Source organism: Macrobrachium nipponense, chromosome 6 (assembly GCF_015104395.2).
Source record: "Macrobrachium nipponense isolate FS-2020 chromosome 6, ASM1510439v2, whole genome shotgun sequence".
In the NCBI taxonomy this organism is placed as follows: Eukaryota; Metazoa; Arthropoda; class Malacostraca; order Decapoda; family Palaemonidae; genus Macrobrachium; species Macrobrachium nipponense.
Window position 1 is genome coordinate 114,083,874 of NC_061108.1, and position 15,345 is coordinate 114,099,218.

Here is a 15,345-nt window from a genome sequence, read left to right on the forward strand (position 1 = left end):
GTAATACCATTTTGTGTTTTCTTGGAACGAATCTTGTTGCTATCTCAGCCGTGTGGCAGTATGAAGATGTCCACCTCCAGCTGATGTGCATCTCAAATCTTTTACTGCTTTCATCACACAAACTGTCTTTCTTGCCAAGAGATGAGTGAATGCTTGGAGGCTAAGAAGGTTACCTTTAACTTGAAGAAATGTGTTGCATCCTGTCCTACAAAGAGCAAGTTCCTGTTACTTGGTAATCCTACAACTTGGTGACTGTCCACTAACAACAGTTTCATCCACAACCTCAGCAGCTTATTTGACTGCATCCTGAAACAGCTGTGAGTAAGCAGCTTTTCCAGAGAGAAAAGGTGCTTGATCAGGGGTTGCAGAGCTTGTCCAAAGGATCTGGATTGGGTCAGAACTGCTGGAGCAAGGATGACAATGTCATGGTTTTCAGTGATACCAGTAGGTCTGATTTATAGCAGTTGACATGAAGTGCCAGGTGGTGAATCACCTCTCCAGAAGCAGAAATTGACCAAGCAGGCCAGAAACTTTCAGGTCTTGATGAAGGAAGGAGTCAGATAGTATAGTTTGGAAAGGTTAGTTAAATCCTGCCTCTTGATCATGGCTTAGACCAGCAGTATAGAGACTTGGCCAAGAGACACCATCATCCTGCTGGCATAGGAGTAGTAGTATTAGTGGCTCCTATTATACACTTCTGCTAGCTTGCCATAGCCAGGAACTTGAAGAGAAAGTTCCACAGTTTTAACTTCCTATAGCAAGAAGGAAACCAATGATAAGTAAACAGTAATAATTCAGATTATTGGGAACAACTCTAGTGATGAGCAGTCGTAGATATGATATTCGCTGTGTCCAGAGATGAATGATTACCATGTCACTCCTTAGGGCAAGCTCCCAAGCATCCATGGCATCCTTCCCCAGAGCTATCATCAAGCTATCTTGAACCGTGTGTGTGGTCATTGTTTTAGCACTGTTAGGTGGTTTAGTATTTGCTTGGTTACTATCTTATACTGATAAACCTGTAAAATCATATAAGGAATTTTTTGTACATGTTGAGTACTACTTTTTAATGCTCAATTGAATATTTAAATATTTAATTTTATATCTTTCATTTTCTACCCTTGCAGTTTTTTTTTATTGTTCATAATATTCTTAACTTACATAATATTCTTAACTTATCTTCATCAGTTGGTATTCAACTTCTTTCACATTTCATTATGGCACTACATGATCCTGTGTGTCTCAGTCATTGGCCTTTAGCCTAATACCCAACCCATACTCCATCCATCCATCCATCCTTAGTCAACCCAATGTACTGGTCACAACTGCTACCATTCTTCTTGTAAGAAGTGCGACTCGGGGTAATAACTCCTATCGATGAGGCAACAGTAGGGTCTGTCACCCTGAGTCATGGTCACAGGAAGTAATTTTGGAATGACTGCTAATGGCATCACAGCTGGCACTTTCTTGTGGGAAGAGGCAGCTTATGAAGACAGATTATCTGGTGAGGCATGTCTGTTCTTAGAATTCCACAAAGCAGCTGGTAAGAAACATTTCTGGGGAATTATGCTATGCTGTTCATAACATGGCAGACATACATATACAGGCGGCCTGCGGTTAACGGCGCAATCGCTTAGCAGTGAATTGGTTTTACGGCTATCGGCAAAAATATAAATTAAAAAAATTAGATATTTTAAGGTATTTTTATGGCACAATTTTCAGTTAACGGCACCGCTAGGGCCGTTATGTCTTACGAGTACATACATTTGTAGAAAAACCGTTCAAACCATAAATGTTATGCAATTTATATTAAAAAATTTTATCGAGAGTTATTACATATGTATTAGAGTAAACCATATGCCCTTGACTCTCTTCCATGCTGAAAATATCGAGTTAAATAAGTGCAAATTTAGCTATGGATGTTTCAATTTATAAATGTTCATGTTTTTATGTTTAAAATGTGTATGAAAATGTTTTATGTATAGGGTATTTTTTATTTCTGCACATAAATATGATACAAAGGCAGCTTTTGAAAACTGCCCTCCCGTGGTGCGAAAGAGGGATGTTTTTTCATGTTCGTTCTTGTGAGCCGTCGCCTGCGCTCTTTCGAAAATATTTGATTAAAAAAATGCAAATTACCGGATCGATGTGTCGCATTTAAATAAATTTCAATACTTTTAAGTTTAAAATGTGTATGAAATGTTTACGTATAGGGTATTTTTTATTTCTGCACATAAATATGATACAAAGGCAGCTTTTGAAACTGCCCTCCAGTTATCAAAGAGGATGTTTTTTCATGTTCGTTCTTGTGAGCCGTCGCCTGCTGCTCTTCCGAAAATATAGTTAAAAAAGTGCAAATTTAGCGATCGATATGTCAATTTTATAAATGTTCATGCATTTAAAATGTTCATGCATTTATGTTTAAAATGTGTATGAAAATGTATTACGTATATGGTATTTTTATTTTTGTACATAAATATGATACAAATTATGGCAGCTTTTGTAAATGCCCTCCACGTATATCAGAGGATATTTTTTCATGTTCATTCTTGTCCGCCGCTGTTCCAAAAACTGCTTTTCAAAGACTTCACGTGGTTATATTTTATTAATTTGGGAGCTAATTATAACTCATTTTGAAACTTCAGCTTTTTATTATAAGTTTTCATGCTTTTATGTTTAAAATGTGTATGAAAAATGTATTACAGGGAATTTTTTTTTGTACGCATGTCCATTTGAAGTCTGTAACAGCCCTTCACATGATGAAGACAGTAGGTTTTTCAGTCGCGCCCAAATAATATTTTAATTTATAGTATTGAATTACGTTTTTATAACAAATTATATTTACAATTGTTGCACAAATTGATTTTAAAAGACACAACTCACGTATACATTTGATTTTGTAACACTGCAATTTGTTTGTTTTTACATGGGACAGAAGTACAAAATATAACTGTGCAACTCAGTAAATTTTTTGCTTTGTTAGACGAGCAAAAAATTGAGGTATGACCATACGAGCTCAAGATGCCGCTGCTATGTAGATGGCATAGTGACAAAAATTAAGATAAGCACAGAAGTAAAAGTAAATATGCATCTTTTCCTGAAATCTTTTAAAAAGTTGTACATTACTTCACTGTATCCAATAATATTGTATGTATTCTCATATTGTATTATAAAATACTACGGTAAATCTAAGCCAGTATTCCGCGGAGCAACCAATGTTTGGTTTAGAAAACAGCTGATTGCGAATACGAGTTTGTTTTGCCATATTTAACGTAATTCTGAGCAAATTTTTTTGCTTTTAGTTAGCATAAACAAATATCTAGATACTTGACCTATATGAGACATGGTTATTTTTCCTCATAGTACGACATGTTTCTAGGAGGAAATATTACTTTAATATGTCTTGTGAGTGTGAGTGTGAACTAATTTTTTTTTAACAGATTACGTTGGCGGTATGTTTATTGAGTAAAACAGTATGTGATTCCATTCACAGTTTTCCTTTATATCATCCTAATATGAACTTTACATTATTTATCTTTTATCGGCTTGAAACCAACAGTAAAATGTGTTCTTTCAAGCACAGTAGTTTTGATTAAAATGATTTTATCTCAACTTTATCTATAGTTGTGCTTGATGGCATACGTTTACTGGAATTTTATCCTTGTTCCTGATGCACGATAATGGTCATTAGCAGCTTGAACAGTTTTCTCAGCTTCAGCTATAACTAGCTTTAAATTTAACAGTATATTCCCTATTGATCTTTGATCTATATTGATCTTTGATCTATATTGATATTTGATCCATAGTGAATAAAGTTATTACATTAAGATATCTCAGTCCTATTCTACCTGATGTCATTTATAACTACGGCAATAGTGTACTATAGTACGATGGTTGACATACAAGCCAAACGGATGTTGTTATCCAATTCTGTTGTACTTAAAAAAAATTGTTTCTTGTTCAGTTGTTCATGGCTGTACACGTTTACGCAACAAGTATAATGTTAAAACCATACTTTCATCATTCTCTTTTGCTGTTTTTGAACTTATGTAACTAGAAGATGGGATAAAGTTAGGCTATTGTAATTTGGTCTCTCATAAAATTGGATTATCGTAAGACGAATTATCATAACTCTAACACTACAGCTACCTGTACACTGTATAAAGCCTTATTATATCTTTACATACTCTAGACACCCAAAGGATTAAAGCTAGGCTTTTTTTTTCACTTTATAGTATTTATAATACTATAATGTACTGTACATTGCTAATGTACAGTAAATTCTGTAGTATACTATACATACTGTATAAATATAATTTTACTTATTGCGGGATTACGGCGCTGTTTGACTGGTCTAGGGTGCTGTTAACTGGTCTAGTACTATTCCAATAGAAGGTGTGCGGCGTCCGCAGACTTTAAAATAAAATCGCTTAGTGTCGGCAGCCAGGAACGGAACCCCTGCCGCTAACCGAGGGCTGTCTGTATATAGTTAGGTATCTGTATCTCCAGGTGCCATGCTTTGATTTACTATTGAATTCACTGTTTCTGTAAGATGAGAGTAGTGTCTGGGAACAATTGAAGGTTATGAATGTGGGTATGTATGGTTGTTATGAAACAACTTAAAATTCTTTGTAGAATATTTCCTGCATTTACCTTCTCTGCAACATGTCTTTTTCAAGTAAAAACATTTTACAATAATGTATCATTATTTCAATGTAAAATGTAACCATGATGTCAGTAGAAAAGTATATACACAGTCATCATGTAGTTGAAAATACTTTGGTTAGATAGCAGTTATTTAGTGTGAATTTTTGTCCAACTTTAGATATTACTTTCCTTTTATTGCCTTTCCATGCACTGTGGTTGACTGTAGTTTTAAAAATATTGTTTACATGGAGCCTGATTGATTAAATTACTTAATGTTGTGTACATTTTGAAATGTGATTATTCATCCCAGCCCAGAAAAATTGCCATTGAAAGGATTGATTACTGCAGTTTCAAGTATTCTGTAATACTTTTAACTTTGAGTAAGCCTTTTTGGTATGAAGAATTGCATTTTTCAATATCAGTAGTTACGTATTGTGCATTGTGGCTTGATTATAAGTAATTTTTAGATTCACAATATTACTTATGATGTAATGACAATATTACTTATGATGTAATGATAGTGATCATGCATGAACATTTTTTCCTTAGGATTAAAAAGATGAAAATTCATGACTTGTTTTAGCCTGTCTTTCTATTCCATAAAATTGAAACAGCTGTTGAGAAAAGAGGTAAGGTCAGTGCTGTGTTGACACAGAGTTCCTTGTTTTCAATGTTTTTGTTTTAATTTCATTTCACCAAATCACTGCATTATTAAAATTTTCAATAAACAATCAGTCATTGTAAAGTAGTTGTTGTTGGATATGCTGATCATTGTGCACATAATGACATGTGTTGCTACATAAATACAAATATGATGTTGAATACCTTAATTTGTGACCAAGGTCAGAAGTCTCTCTGGAACTGAGAATACTCCATTAATGGTATAATTCACCTGCTACCAATTGGCCGACATTTGCTGTGTGCTCTTTAACCATACTTACAATAGCAGTTTCTTAAGGACCTAGGTGTGCCCTTATTGGTTGCTGTTAATTTTTCACTCACATTACACTTAGTGAATGTTGTACTTTTTTCATGTACTCTTTTGGAAGTATTCTCTTTGTTTCAATTACATTTTTTTATTTTAGTAATTAAAAGTTTTCATATGCAATTCATCTTTTGCCTTTGTATTTTGACTCAAATGAAAAAACATCACTGTAATGATGGTGATAATGATCTTAAATATTGTGCCAATCTGTCATATTTTACTCTTTTGTTTGTATTAGCTTAAGGTATGCAGGAAGAAATAATGAGCTTGTGTGCATGACACCTTACTTCTGTCATGCTTAAGAAGTGATGCTGAGATTATGCTTGTGATAAATGTAATTTACAGTCCACTGGCAGTTAATTATACTAACAGTTTATCGAGACCATAGAGTCTCAAGAGTCTCATTGGGATGCTTTGAGGGATTGATATTTTTTTTAGTATATGATGCTTTGAGGAATTGATATTTTTAGTACATGATGCTTTGAGGAATTGATATTTTTAGTACATGATGCTTTGAGGAATTGATATTTTTAGTACATGATGCTTTGAGGAATTGATATTTTTAGTATATGATGCTTTGAGGGATTGATATTTTTAGTATATGATGCTTTGAGGGATTGATATTTTTAGTATATGATGCTTTGAGGGATTGGCATTTTTAGTATATCAGTTTCAGTTTCACTTCAGCATTATACCGAGTCGCAGTAAATTATGTGCTTTACGAAGTGATAATTATTTTCTTAGTACCTGCTCATGGTAATTGTCTCAACTTTAGTAATCAGTGTTATAACAAGGATGGTTAAGGTATTTTTCCATTAAAACTTCTTGCTCATTCTTTCTTTTGTAAACTAGAGGTGTGAAAGTCATCTCTCACATTCACTAAAAATATTTGCTTAATACCTGTTCTTTGTGCCACCAATCTCCTTTTACATGATTATTTTAAACATTTCAATACACTGACCTCATTGACCTCTTCAATAATTTTGATCCCATTGATCCACTGTTTTTGGTGTTAAAAGACTGTATTCCCTAAAATTACACAGTATCACATTGAAATTTCATCCAAATTTAGACCTTATGAATTCATTATACACGTAAAACTACATGTCCTTTAGGAGAAGAATGTGTATGGTATGGTATTAGTACAAGTATCAAAACAGGTCATAAAAAGGAGCTTGTCAACACTTGACTGTCATTTAGTTTGGATGACAACTCTGAGTATTTAGCAGTGCAGTAGCTCTTAACGCACAAAAGTTCAAGGGAACTGTAATAAATCGAGATTATTTTTTCAACATTTTTTTTCAACATCTTGACAGTATTTTTTAAATTTCAATATGTATTAAAAATTCTGCCCCTGGTTTTGCTCAGGCCTTATTATAGTCTTTAATGTTAGTATAAAATTGCAGATGTAAATTTTTTTTTTTTTTTTTCTTTTTCTTTTTTCTTTGTTTTTTTTTTTTTTTTTTTCTTTTTCTTTTTTTCTTTACTTTGAGGATAGAAAGATGTAAATGCCTCTGATAAGTGGTCCTTCAATTTAGAAAAATGTTACACTGGATAAAGTCTATCAAATCATTGGTAAACCAAGATTGGCAAATGGTCCTTAATACCAACCACAAATATTTAAGTTCAAAACTATGAAAACTGAAGTGTATGCGTGGAAATCATCTTTGGACCCAACAAAGACATGTTTACTTTCAAAATTCAACAATGAAAAATATTCTAACTGAAAGCATAGATTTTTCATTCAATAATATCATAACTTTTCTAAATAAAACAGGTATTTAAAATCAAGTCAAAATTCCCCTCCCCCCCCCCCCCCCCCCCCCCCCCCCCCCCCCCCCCCCCCCCCCCCCCCCCCCCCCCCCTTCCCCCCCTCCCCCTCCCCCCAAGGATTAACTTCTGAGAACTAGACAAAAAGAGTCTATATAAGACTCGGAGGTTTGGAAAAACTATTATTATTATATTATTGAAAAAATTTAAATGCATCTGTTAAGTTCTCCTTCAGTTTAGAACATTACAGGATTTAAAAAGGATATGGTTTGTCAAAATATTTTTTATACAGTATGTATATGGCAAATTGTTCACCTTTTTTGTGGGATTGATATATGTAACTTATTACTTTCATTTCCTTTTACTACTACTGTGGTTTATTCCATATTACATAAAATTGACGTAAATCTTGGAGTTTACTAATACAAGTGACATGAATAAATTGTATAGGTGATTCTTTAAGGGGCTAGTTATTTAATTTAGGTACATAATAATTACTTGAGATTCTGAGTGGGGAGTTATAATATTCAGAAAAAATTGAAATTTTATTTATGATAAATTAGTTAGTGACATTGAATTGTTGGATACTCTAATCTTTAAAAGTTTGGTATATAAGTAAGTTGGAAAATGGTATCCAGTTTGAAATTTTGTCAAAGGAAGCTTTACTTGATGGTTTAGTATTGACAGTGCAAAGCTACCATTAATTTTTTTTTAACAAATTTTAGCTTTTATTGTTTGGTCTTATGTTAAAGGAAAATTTTATTTCTGGTTCAGCTTCTTAATTACCTATCTAGTATACCTTGTAGGGGGGTAGTGCCATCAGTGGACCTCACGTGGTGCACTGTAGGCATTACTTAGGCTCTTTGCAGTGTGCCTTTGGCCCCTAGCTGCAACCACGTTTGTTCCTTTTAATGTACCTCCTTTCATATCCTCTTTCTTCATTTTACTTTCCACCCTCTCCTAACTCTTGATTCATAGTGCAACTGCAAGGTTTTCTTCCTGTTACATCTTTCAAACCTTTTACTGTCAATTTCCATTTCAGCGCTGAATGACCTCATAGGTCCCAGTGCTTGACCTTTGGCCTAAATTATATATTCAACTGAACTCAACCTATTTAGTATAACTTGTTCAGGTATAATTTGTTGCCTTTTGTGATATGATAAATACTATACAGAGTTTATTAACATTATTATGGTCAAAAGGGGATCCAGTAACAAGATTATCATCATTATTGTCCTTATTGTAATTATGTACTATTGTGTTTTGTTGAAATTCAGAGATCTAACTCTAGCTGTTGTGGTGGTAGTGGTACTGTAGCCCTTGTGTCAGCTTTATAAGGAATTAGATTGTGAAATGTTAGAGTACTGCAATATTTGTCTGTAGAAAATTATCATTATGTATTTATAATTTGAGTAGAATCATGGTTTTTACAACTTGGATTGCACTTTTGTTGATATATTAAATTGACATCAGATAACTTAATCTTATATTCAATAGTAACAACTATCTGTGATAGGTACAATTTTATCTTTGCATGTTAGTGTTGATTACAAACCCTCTTACTTTTATTAATGCCTAAAGATCTTGTTAGTGCAGACAGGCTAGGAATGAAATGCTACTGAACCAAGGTTTTGGTAGCTAGATAACTATAAGTTCTTGACAAGTGCATAATACATATACCAGCTATTTTTCTTAGGACATTGATTCCAGTTGCCTTTTAAGTTGAAATGGTGATGAAGTGTAGTGGTGAGAGTTCCATTTTTCCTAAATGGAAAAAAGGCATAAAACAAGTGTGGAAACTATGGACAGGTGTTTGTTTTCTTGACTTCGATGGATCTAAGCAATTTATGCCAGTTTGCAAGAGGCTTAGCAGTACAGGTACAGTCAAATTGCCACTAACCATGACAGAACCAGTTATTGACTTGCCCCAGGAGTATATACAAGCAATTGCTTTGGTTCTAGAGCAATAGATGTAATAAACAGCTACAGTTTGCTACTTACCTCCATAGGGTAGGGAATAATGAACATGATAACAAATGAAAATATTAGACTCCTAGTTGAAAAATGGCATTTTTCAAACCAAAAAAGAATACTAAAATAATTTTATCTTTTCTGTGAATTGAAGTTTTATCAGATGATAAATAAGTTTTCAAGTATTCAAAGAAACTTAAGTTATTATATGCAAACAAGTCCTTCAGGCCAGCCTATGTGAATAACATAGTAAGGCAATCCCTGGTTATTGGTGGTCTGGTTTTACACTGCTTGTCTAATGATGACAGTAACCGGATTCTTGGCAACAACATGCGCCAATCTCCAGTTATTTTCACCAATAACTGGGGATCGGTGCTATTATCCACGATTTTCAGTTATCGCCACGGTGTCGGAAACCAAACCCCTGCCAATAACTGAGGACTCCCTATTTTGAATAATTTGTTTGGTTAAAATACTTAATGTTACAATTGATAAATATTCTAACACAGTTTTAATGATGTTATTTGTTGCTTCCATCAATTACATCTTAGTTGGGGGTATACATTATTTAATCTTACAAGCATATCTATAGTATATGTTTATAAATCCATGGGAATTTAAAAATTGCTAGTAATATTGTTGCAATGTGTGTTAACGTGAATGTATTGAAAATTTTTCATTTCTAATATTTTTTTCCTATTTTCTCAAGTTATTTTGGAAGATTTTGCATCTGTTTGACTGACTTTAAAATTTCTATTCTGTTCAATAGTTATTATTGCTATTGTATTGAAAGCTTTGTATCACTAATGTAAATTTCATTAAGAAACCTAGTTGCATCCATAGACTTTTCAAGGGGAGGGCTTTCTCAAAGATTTTCTTATTGGAAGGTGAAAATTTGAACTAGGCAGATTAAAGAAGGTTGACAGCTAAGTTGGAATAGACTGAAAGGAACAGTTTTCAGGTAAACTTAAAAAGCTTTGCAGCTGGACCAAAGAGACTGCAAAATCCTTTTTATTTTATGTTTTTTTTTCTTTTTAATTGGAAATTGTAACATGTTTTTCATGCTGGATTTCTAAAAAGAAGATATTGACATGGTTGCATATTCTGCAAGGGATGATTTTAGAGTAGTATATAGTACTGGTAATCTTCTCAGGCATGAAGATATGGTAATTCAGTTGTATTCCATATAGGAAAATGAAAATGGTATGTCTCAGAAAATGCCCAACAGCTTCGTCCTCCAATGAACCTCCTCTTGGAGCATTTATTAAGGAAAAAAAGTAGTATATGTTCCTGTTATTTATTTCTAATACTGTATATTGAATTCATTTGTAAGTACTGTAAAACATTTTCTTATGCTTTGGGACATTTTATTATTTCTAAAAATACCAACTTGGTTAGGTTCATGTTATTCAGGTGCGGATTATGGATTTCTGTGGCAAGTTAAACTATAATCTAAATTTCTGCCCAAATTCTGCAAATACTGTTCAGGGATTATTGAAAAAAATCCAGTGTAAACTCTACTTTTATAAATTCATAAATGACCATGACTGATTATTGTAAATTTATTCAGGAGAAAATGTGGAATCTTGAGTAGAACGTGGTTACAATTGGGGAGGCAAGGTCATTGTGAAATAAGTGGTCATTCAGACTTGTAAGAGCCATGTATGGACAGTAGTTTGGTAAACTGGAGGTAGATGACAGGAATATACTAAGGCACTTTTATCTTATAGGTACAGGCTACAATCTCAGTGCTAGAAACAGTTTTCAGGAAACTTCCCACCTATTATTTGACTGCTGCATCACTCATTTCAACAGTTATATTCCATATTGTTTTTTCTCTTCTGACTTACTATAAAGGCATTAGTAAAGAGGATTTGTACCAATAAAACATTAAATATATAAAGTTTTGCACAAAAACTGCACAGCATGATAAGTAGAACAAATAGTATGGTGGAGAAATCTTTATTAGATATTTGAATGGTTTTCTTATAAGAGATACTTCCTATTCTTTATTACATCCATTCTACTACATTTTTTGGTAAACTGCTTACATATCCATCAGAATTTTTGAATGTCAGCCTTTTTTCCATCATCTGGATATCACTTGTCTGCCATTTCATTAACTGTAACATAATATTCCCTTCATCCATCTATGATTTTTAACATTTAATGTTCACACCTTTTCAAAATCACCATTATTTTTGCTGCATAGATTATTTGTGCGTAAATTTACCCATCATAGGCCTTGGCTTCTACTAATGGGATTATTTTATTTATCAGTGACTATCTCTATTTGATCAGTGCTACAGCTATTCACTTTCCTACAGCTATTTTAGTGCCTCTTTCACAGTCCAGTGCGCCCTAAGGAAACATGGTGTTTTGCCTAATTTGAAACCTGCCCTTTTATTGTAACAGGGTTCATAACTTCCTTCTTTTCCCCTTTAGCTCTTGTAAGACATTTCTGGCCTCAACAATCTCTCTATTAAGTGTTTATTTTGTAATCATGAGCTCCTCTTGTTACACTTATTACATTTGTTATACAGTGGAGAGTTCAACCTCACACCTTCCCCACAAGAACCTTATGTTTCTTTAAAGAGAATAAAAATATAATAGGATCTAGTGCCAAAATACAGTACCTCGGTAAAGAGTGCTGTGTATTTCACATAATGTTTCCTTACCATTTTGTTTATAATTTTTGATATGTTAGAATTGAGTACCTTACTTTACTTGCCTTGTGATACAAGACCTTGGGAAAGAGTGCTGTTCATTTCACAGGTGGTTTTCATCCCACTTTATTGCAATTTTTTTATATACTAGAAGGGATTACTTAACATTACTTAAGTAGTGATGTTTCCCCCAAGATTGGTACAGTACAGCCTAATGTCTAATACGGTTAATATAAAGTTGTTAGCTGATTGAATAAATTTTAATATGAACTTTTAAGTGATGCTTGATTAAAATTAAGATGAGACAACAATGTAATGACTATAGTAAAATATTATACTGTGTATTTGTCAAGTAGGGATTAGTTCTGTGCAATAATTATATTATAATTTTGTTTGTTATTTGTTGGTCGGTATTACATTACTTTAATTTTGGCTCAGTGTAAAGTTATGATTCCTCTTTTCTTTCAAAGATGAGTTGCCCTACATTGAAGTTCCCCTTCACACTGTGATGAAGTTAACCCCTGTAGCTTATGGTTGTCAGATGGAGCACATTCCGCTTCACATCCCATCCGTCAATACGCACCGACCCAAGCCAGTAGTAAGTTACCATTATTTGTTATGTTCATAAACCATTGTGCATGAATTCAAGACATTACATTTTTGGTTACCCATAAACAGGTGTCTTGAGCATTATTGTTACTTGGTTATCAAAGGCTTTTATAAATTGTAAGTGAGGCAAGAGAATTTGTATGTTGATTTTGGATTGTCATCCAAAATTTATGGCAGGAACACAAAACCTTGATCTGGACTACTTGGGGAGAAGCCTTGCAGACATTTTCAAAGGTAGGCTATGGCCTACTACCATGGATGAACCTCAGATTATGGGATGTCTTCTCTCGAAATTCTTAATAATGATAATCTGTATTGGTAATAATAATAAAATAATAATAATACAATTTCATTTAAAAACATATTTATAGTAAGCTAGCCTATTGCCCACTAACATATGAAGTTATCATAAAATAAAACATTCTCTTGGTTATCACCCAATAAAGTTATGAAGACAATACAGTTTCCTGTAAAAGCACAAATCAATGAACCCACACCCAACACTAATAGAGTTATGCCTCAGCGGCGTTGTTGGTATGGTATTAGCGTCCCACCTCGGTGGTCATGGGTTTGATTCTTGGCCATTCCATTGAGGAGTGAGAGATGTGTATTTCTGGTGATAGAAGTTCACTCTCGACGTGGTTCGGAAGTCATGTAAAGCCGTTGGTCCCGTTGCTGAATAACCACTGGTTCCATGCAACGTAAAAACACCATACAAACAAACACCAATAGAAGCAAGCAGGCATCAAGAACTCTGTAGATTGGTGGACAAATTAGTAAGAAATCCAAAGATAAATGAGGATAAAAGAGTTGTATCAGTTTGTAAAGAAAACCCTAAAGAATTCTTTGTGCATGTTAATAGTAGGAAACCAATAAAAAATAGCATAGGTCCCATTAGGGATATTAGAGGTAATCTGGTGAACTCAGACTTGGAAAAAGCAGTTATTGAGTAAGTTTTTTATTAGTGTATTCACAACTGAAGACACTACCTTAATACCGGAACCTGCTATTAAATATGAAGGGGCAGATCCACTGGACAAAATAATATTTACAGAAGAGGACATTAAAAACAAAATAGACAAACTCAACAAGTTCAAATCTCCTGGCCCGGATGCGATTCATCCAAGAGAAATTAAACAGCTAAAAGAGGAGATAATTCCTCACCAATATAAACTCTACAGGAAAAGTGCTGAACAAAGAAAGGCACCAAAAAGATGGAAACTAGGAAATGTGCCCCTAGTTTACAAAGGTCCAAGAGAAGAACCAAGAAATTATAGACCAATCTGCCTAATGTCAGTCGTTTGCAAGATTTTTGAGTCCATAATTGCAGATCAAATTGTGGATCACATGGATAGAAACAACTTATTGTTAAACAGTCAACACGGTTTCAGACAAAACAGATCCTGCCTATCAAACCTCTCTTGAGTTTTTTCATAACATGCTAGGTATCTACAACAGTAGTAGAGCAATAGATGCACTCTACTTAGATTTCCAAAAGGCCTTTGACAAAGTCCCACACAAGAAACTGATGACAAATGTTAGAGCTTTAGGAATTGTAGGAGAAACAGCAGACTGTGTTGAAGACTGGCTAACTTATAGAAAACAGAGTCGTAATAAATGGTGAAGAATCAGAATGAGCAGATGTAACAAGCAGAGTTCCCCAGGGTTCTGTCTTTGGCTCTCTCTTGTTTTTTATTTACATTAATGACATTGATGTAGGCTTAATTAGCAGGATAGCCAAATTTGCAGATGACACCAAATTAGGTGTAAATGCAGCAGACCTAGATGCAGTGGAAAGTTTAAGAAATGATTTAATGAAAATAGGAGTGGTAAAAAAATGGCAAATGCCTTTTAACATAGATGAGTGTAAAGTGTTACAAATAGGAACAAACAACCCTCATACCAGCTACATGCTGCTTGGGAATGACATAAATAGTGTAGAACAAGATGAGGACCTTGGAATCATTATTACCAAGGACTTAAAAATCCACAAAACAGTGCATAAAAGCAGAAAAGAAGGCACAGAAACTAGTGGGATACATAAAGAGGCATTTCAAATACAAAAACAAGGAAACTGTGCTGCAGCTCTACACATCAATAGTTAGACCCCATCTTGAATATGCATTACAGTTTTGGTTACCAACAGTAAGAAAAGACATAAATAGATTAGAAGAAGTACAAGCAAGAGCCACAAAGTTAATTCCATCCATCAGACAAATAGGTTACTGAAGACGAGTAGAGAGCCTGAACATGTATGGCTTAGAAACACCACGATTGCAAGGACAACCAATAGAGGCATTCAAAATACTGAAAGGCATAACAAAAGTAGACAGTAACCTATTTACATTAAATGAAAACTAGACAAGAAATAATGGATGGAAACTAGACTGAAGAACTGAAGAGATACAACACATCCCATTGTGGGAACTTCTTTACATACAAGATATGTGAGACATGGAATAAACTGCTACCGGAAGTTGTAAACAGCAACAGTGTGGAAAAGTTTAAAAGAAAGCTAGACAAAATCATTATGACACTGTGAATGCACAGTAAAACCTGCTCCCACAGATAGATAAGTGAGCACACGATGTCTCCTCAGATGGACTAACAAGTCTTTGAGACATCCTAATCCTTGTAACTCCTTGTAGTATGTTACCTTTTTGCTTATCAGCTTGAGCCTACCAAGCTATATTTGTT

The 15,345-nt window shown here is 34.0% G+C and overlaps 1 protein-coding gene across 3 annotated transcripts in view; it reads left to right on the forward strand.

Moving 5' to 3' along the window:
• Nucleotides 1–15,345, forward strand: part of LOC135216921 (6-phosphofructo-2-kinase/fructose-2,6-bisphosphatase-like) — a 98,243-nt gene that overhangs the window by 62,451 nt on the left and 20,447 nt on the right. For all 3 annotated transcript variants that reach the window (XM_064252468.1, XM_064252469.1, XM_064252470.1), the window contains exon 12: nucleotides 12,510–12,637. In XM_064252468.1, the coding sequence (XP_064108538.1) occupies nucleotides 12,510–12,637 (128 nt within the window). The remainder of the gene's footprint in view (nucleotides 1–12,509; nucleotides 12,638–15,345) is intronic.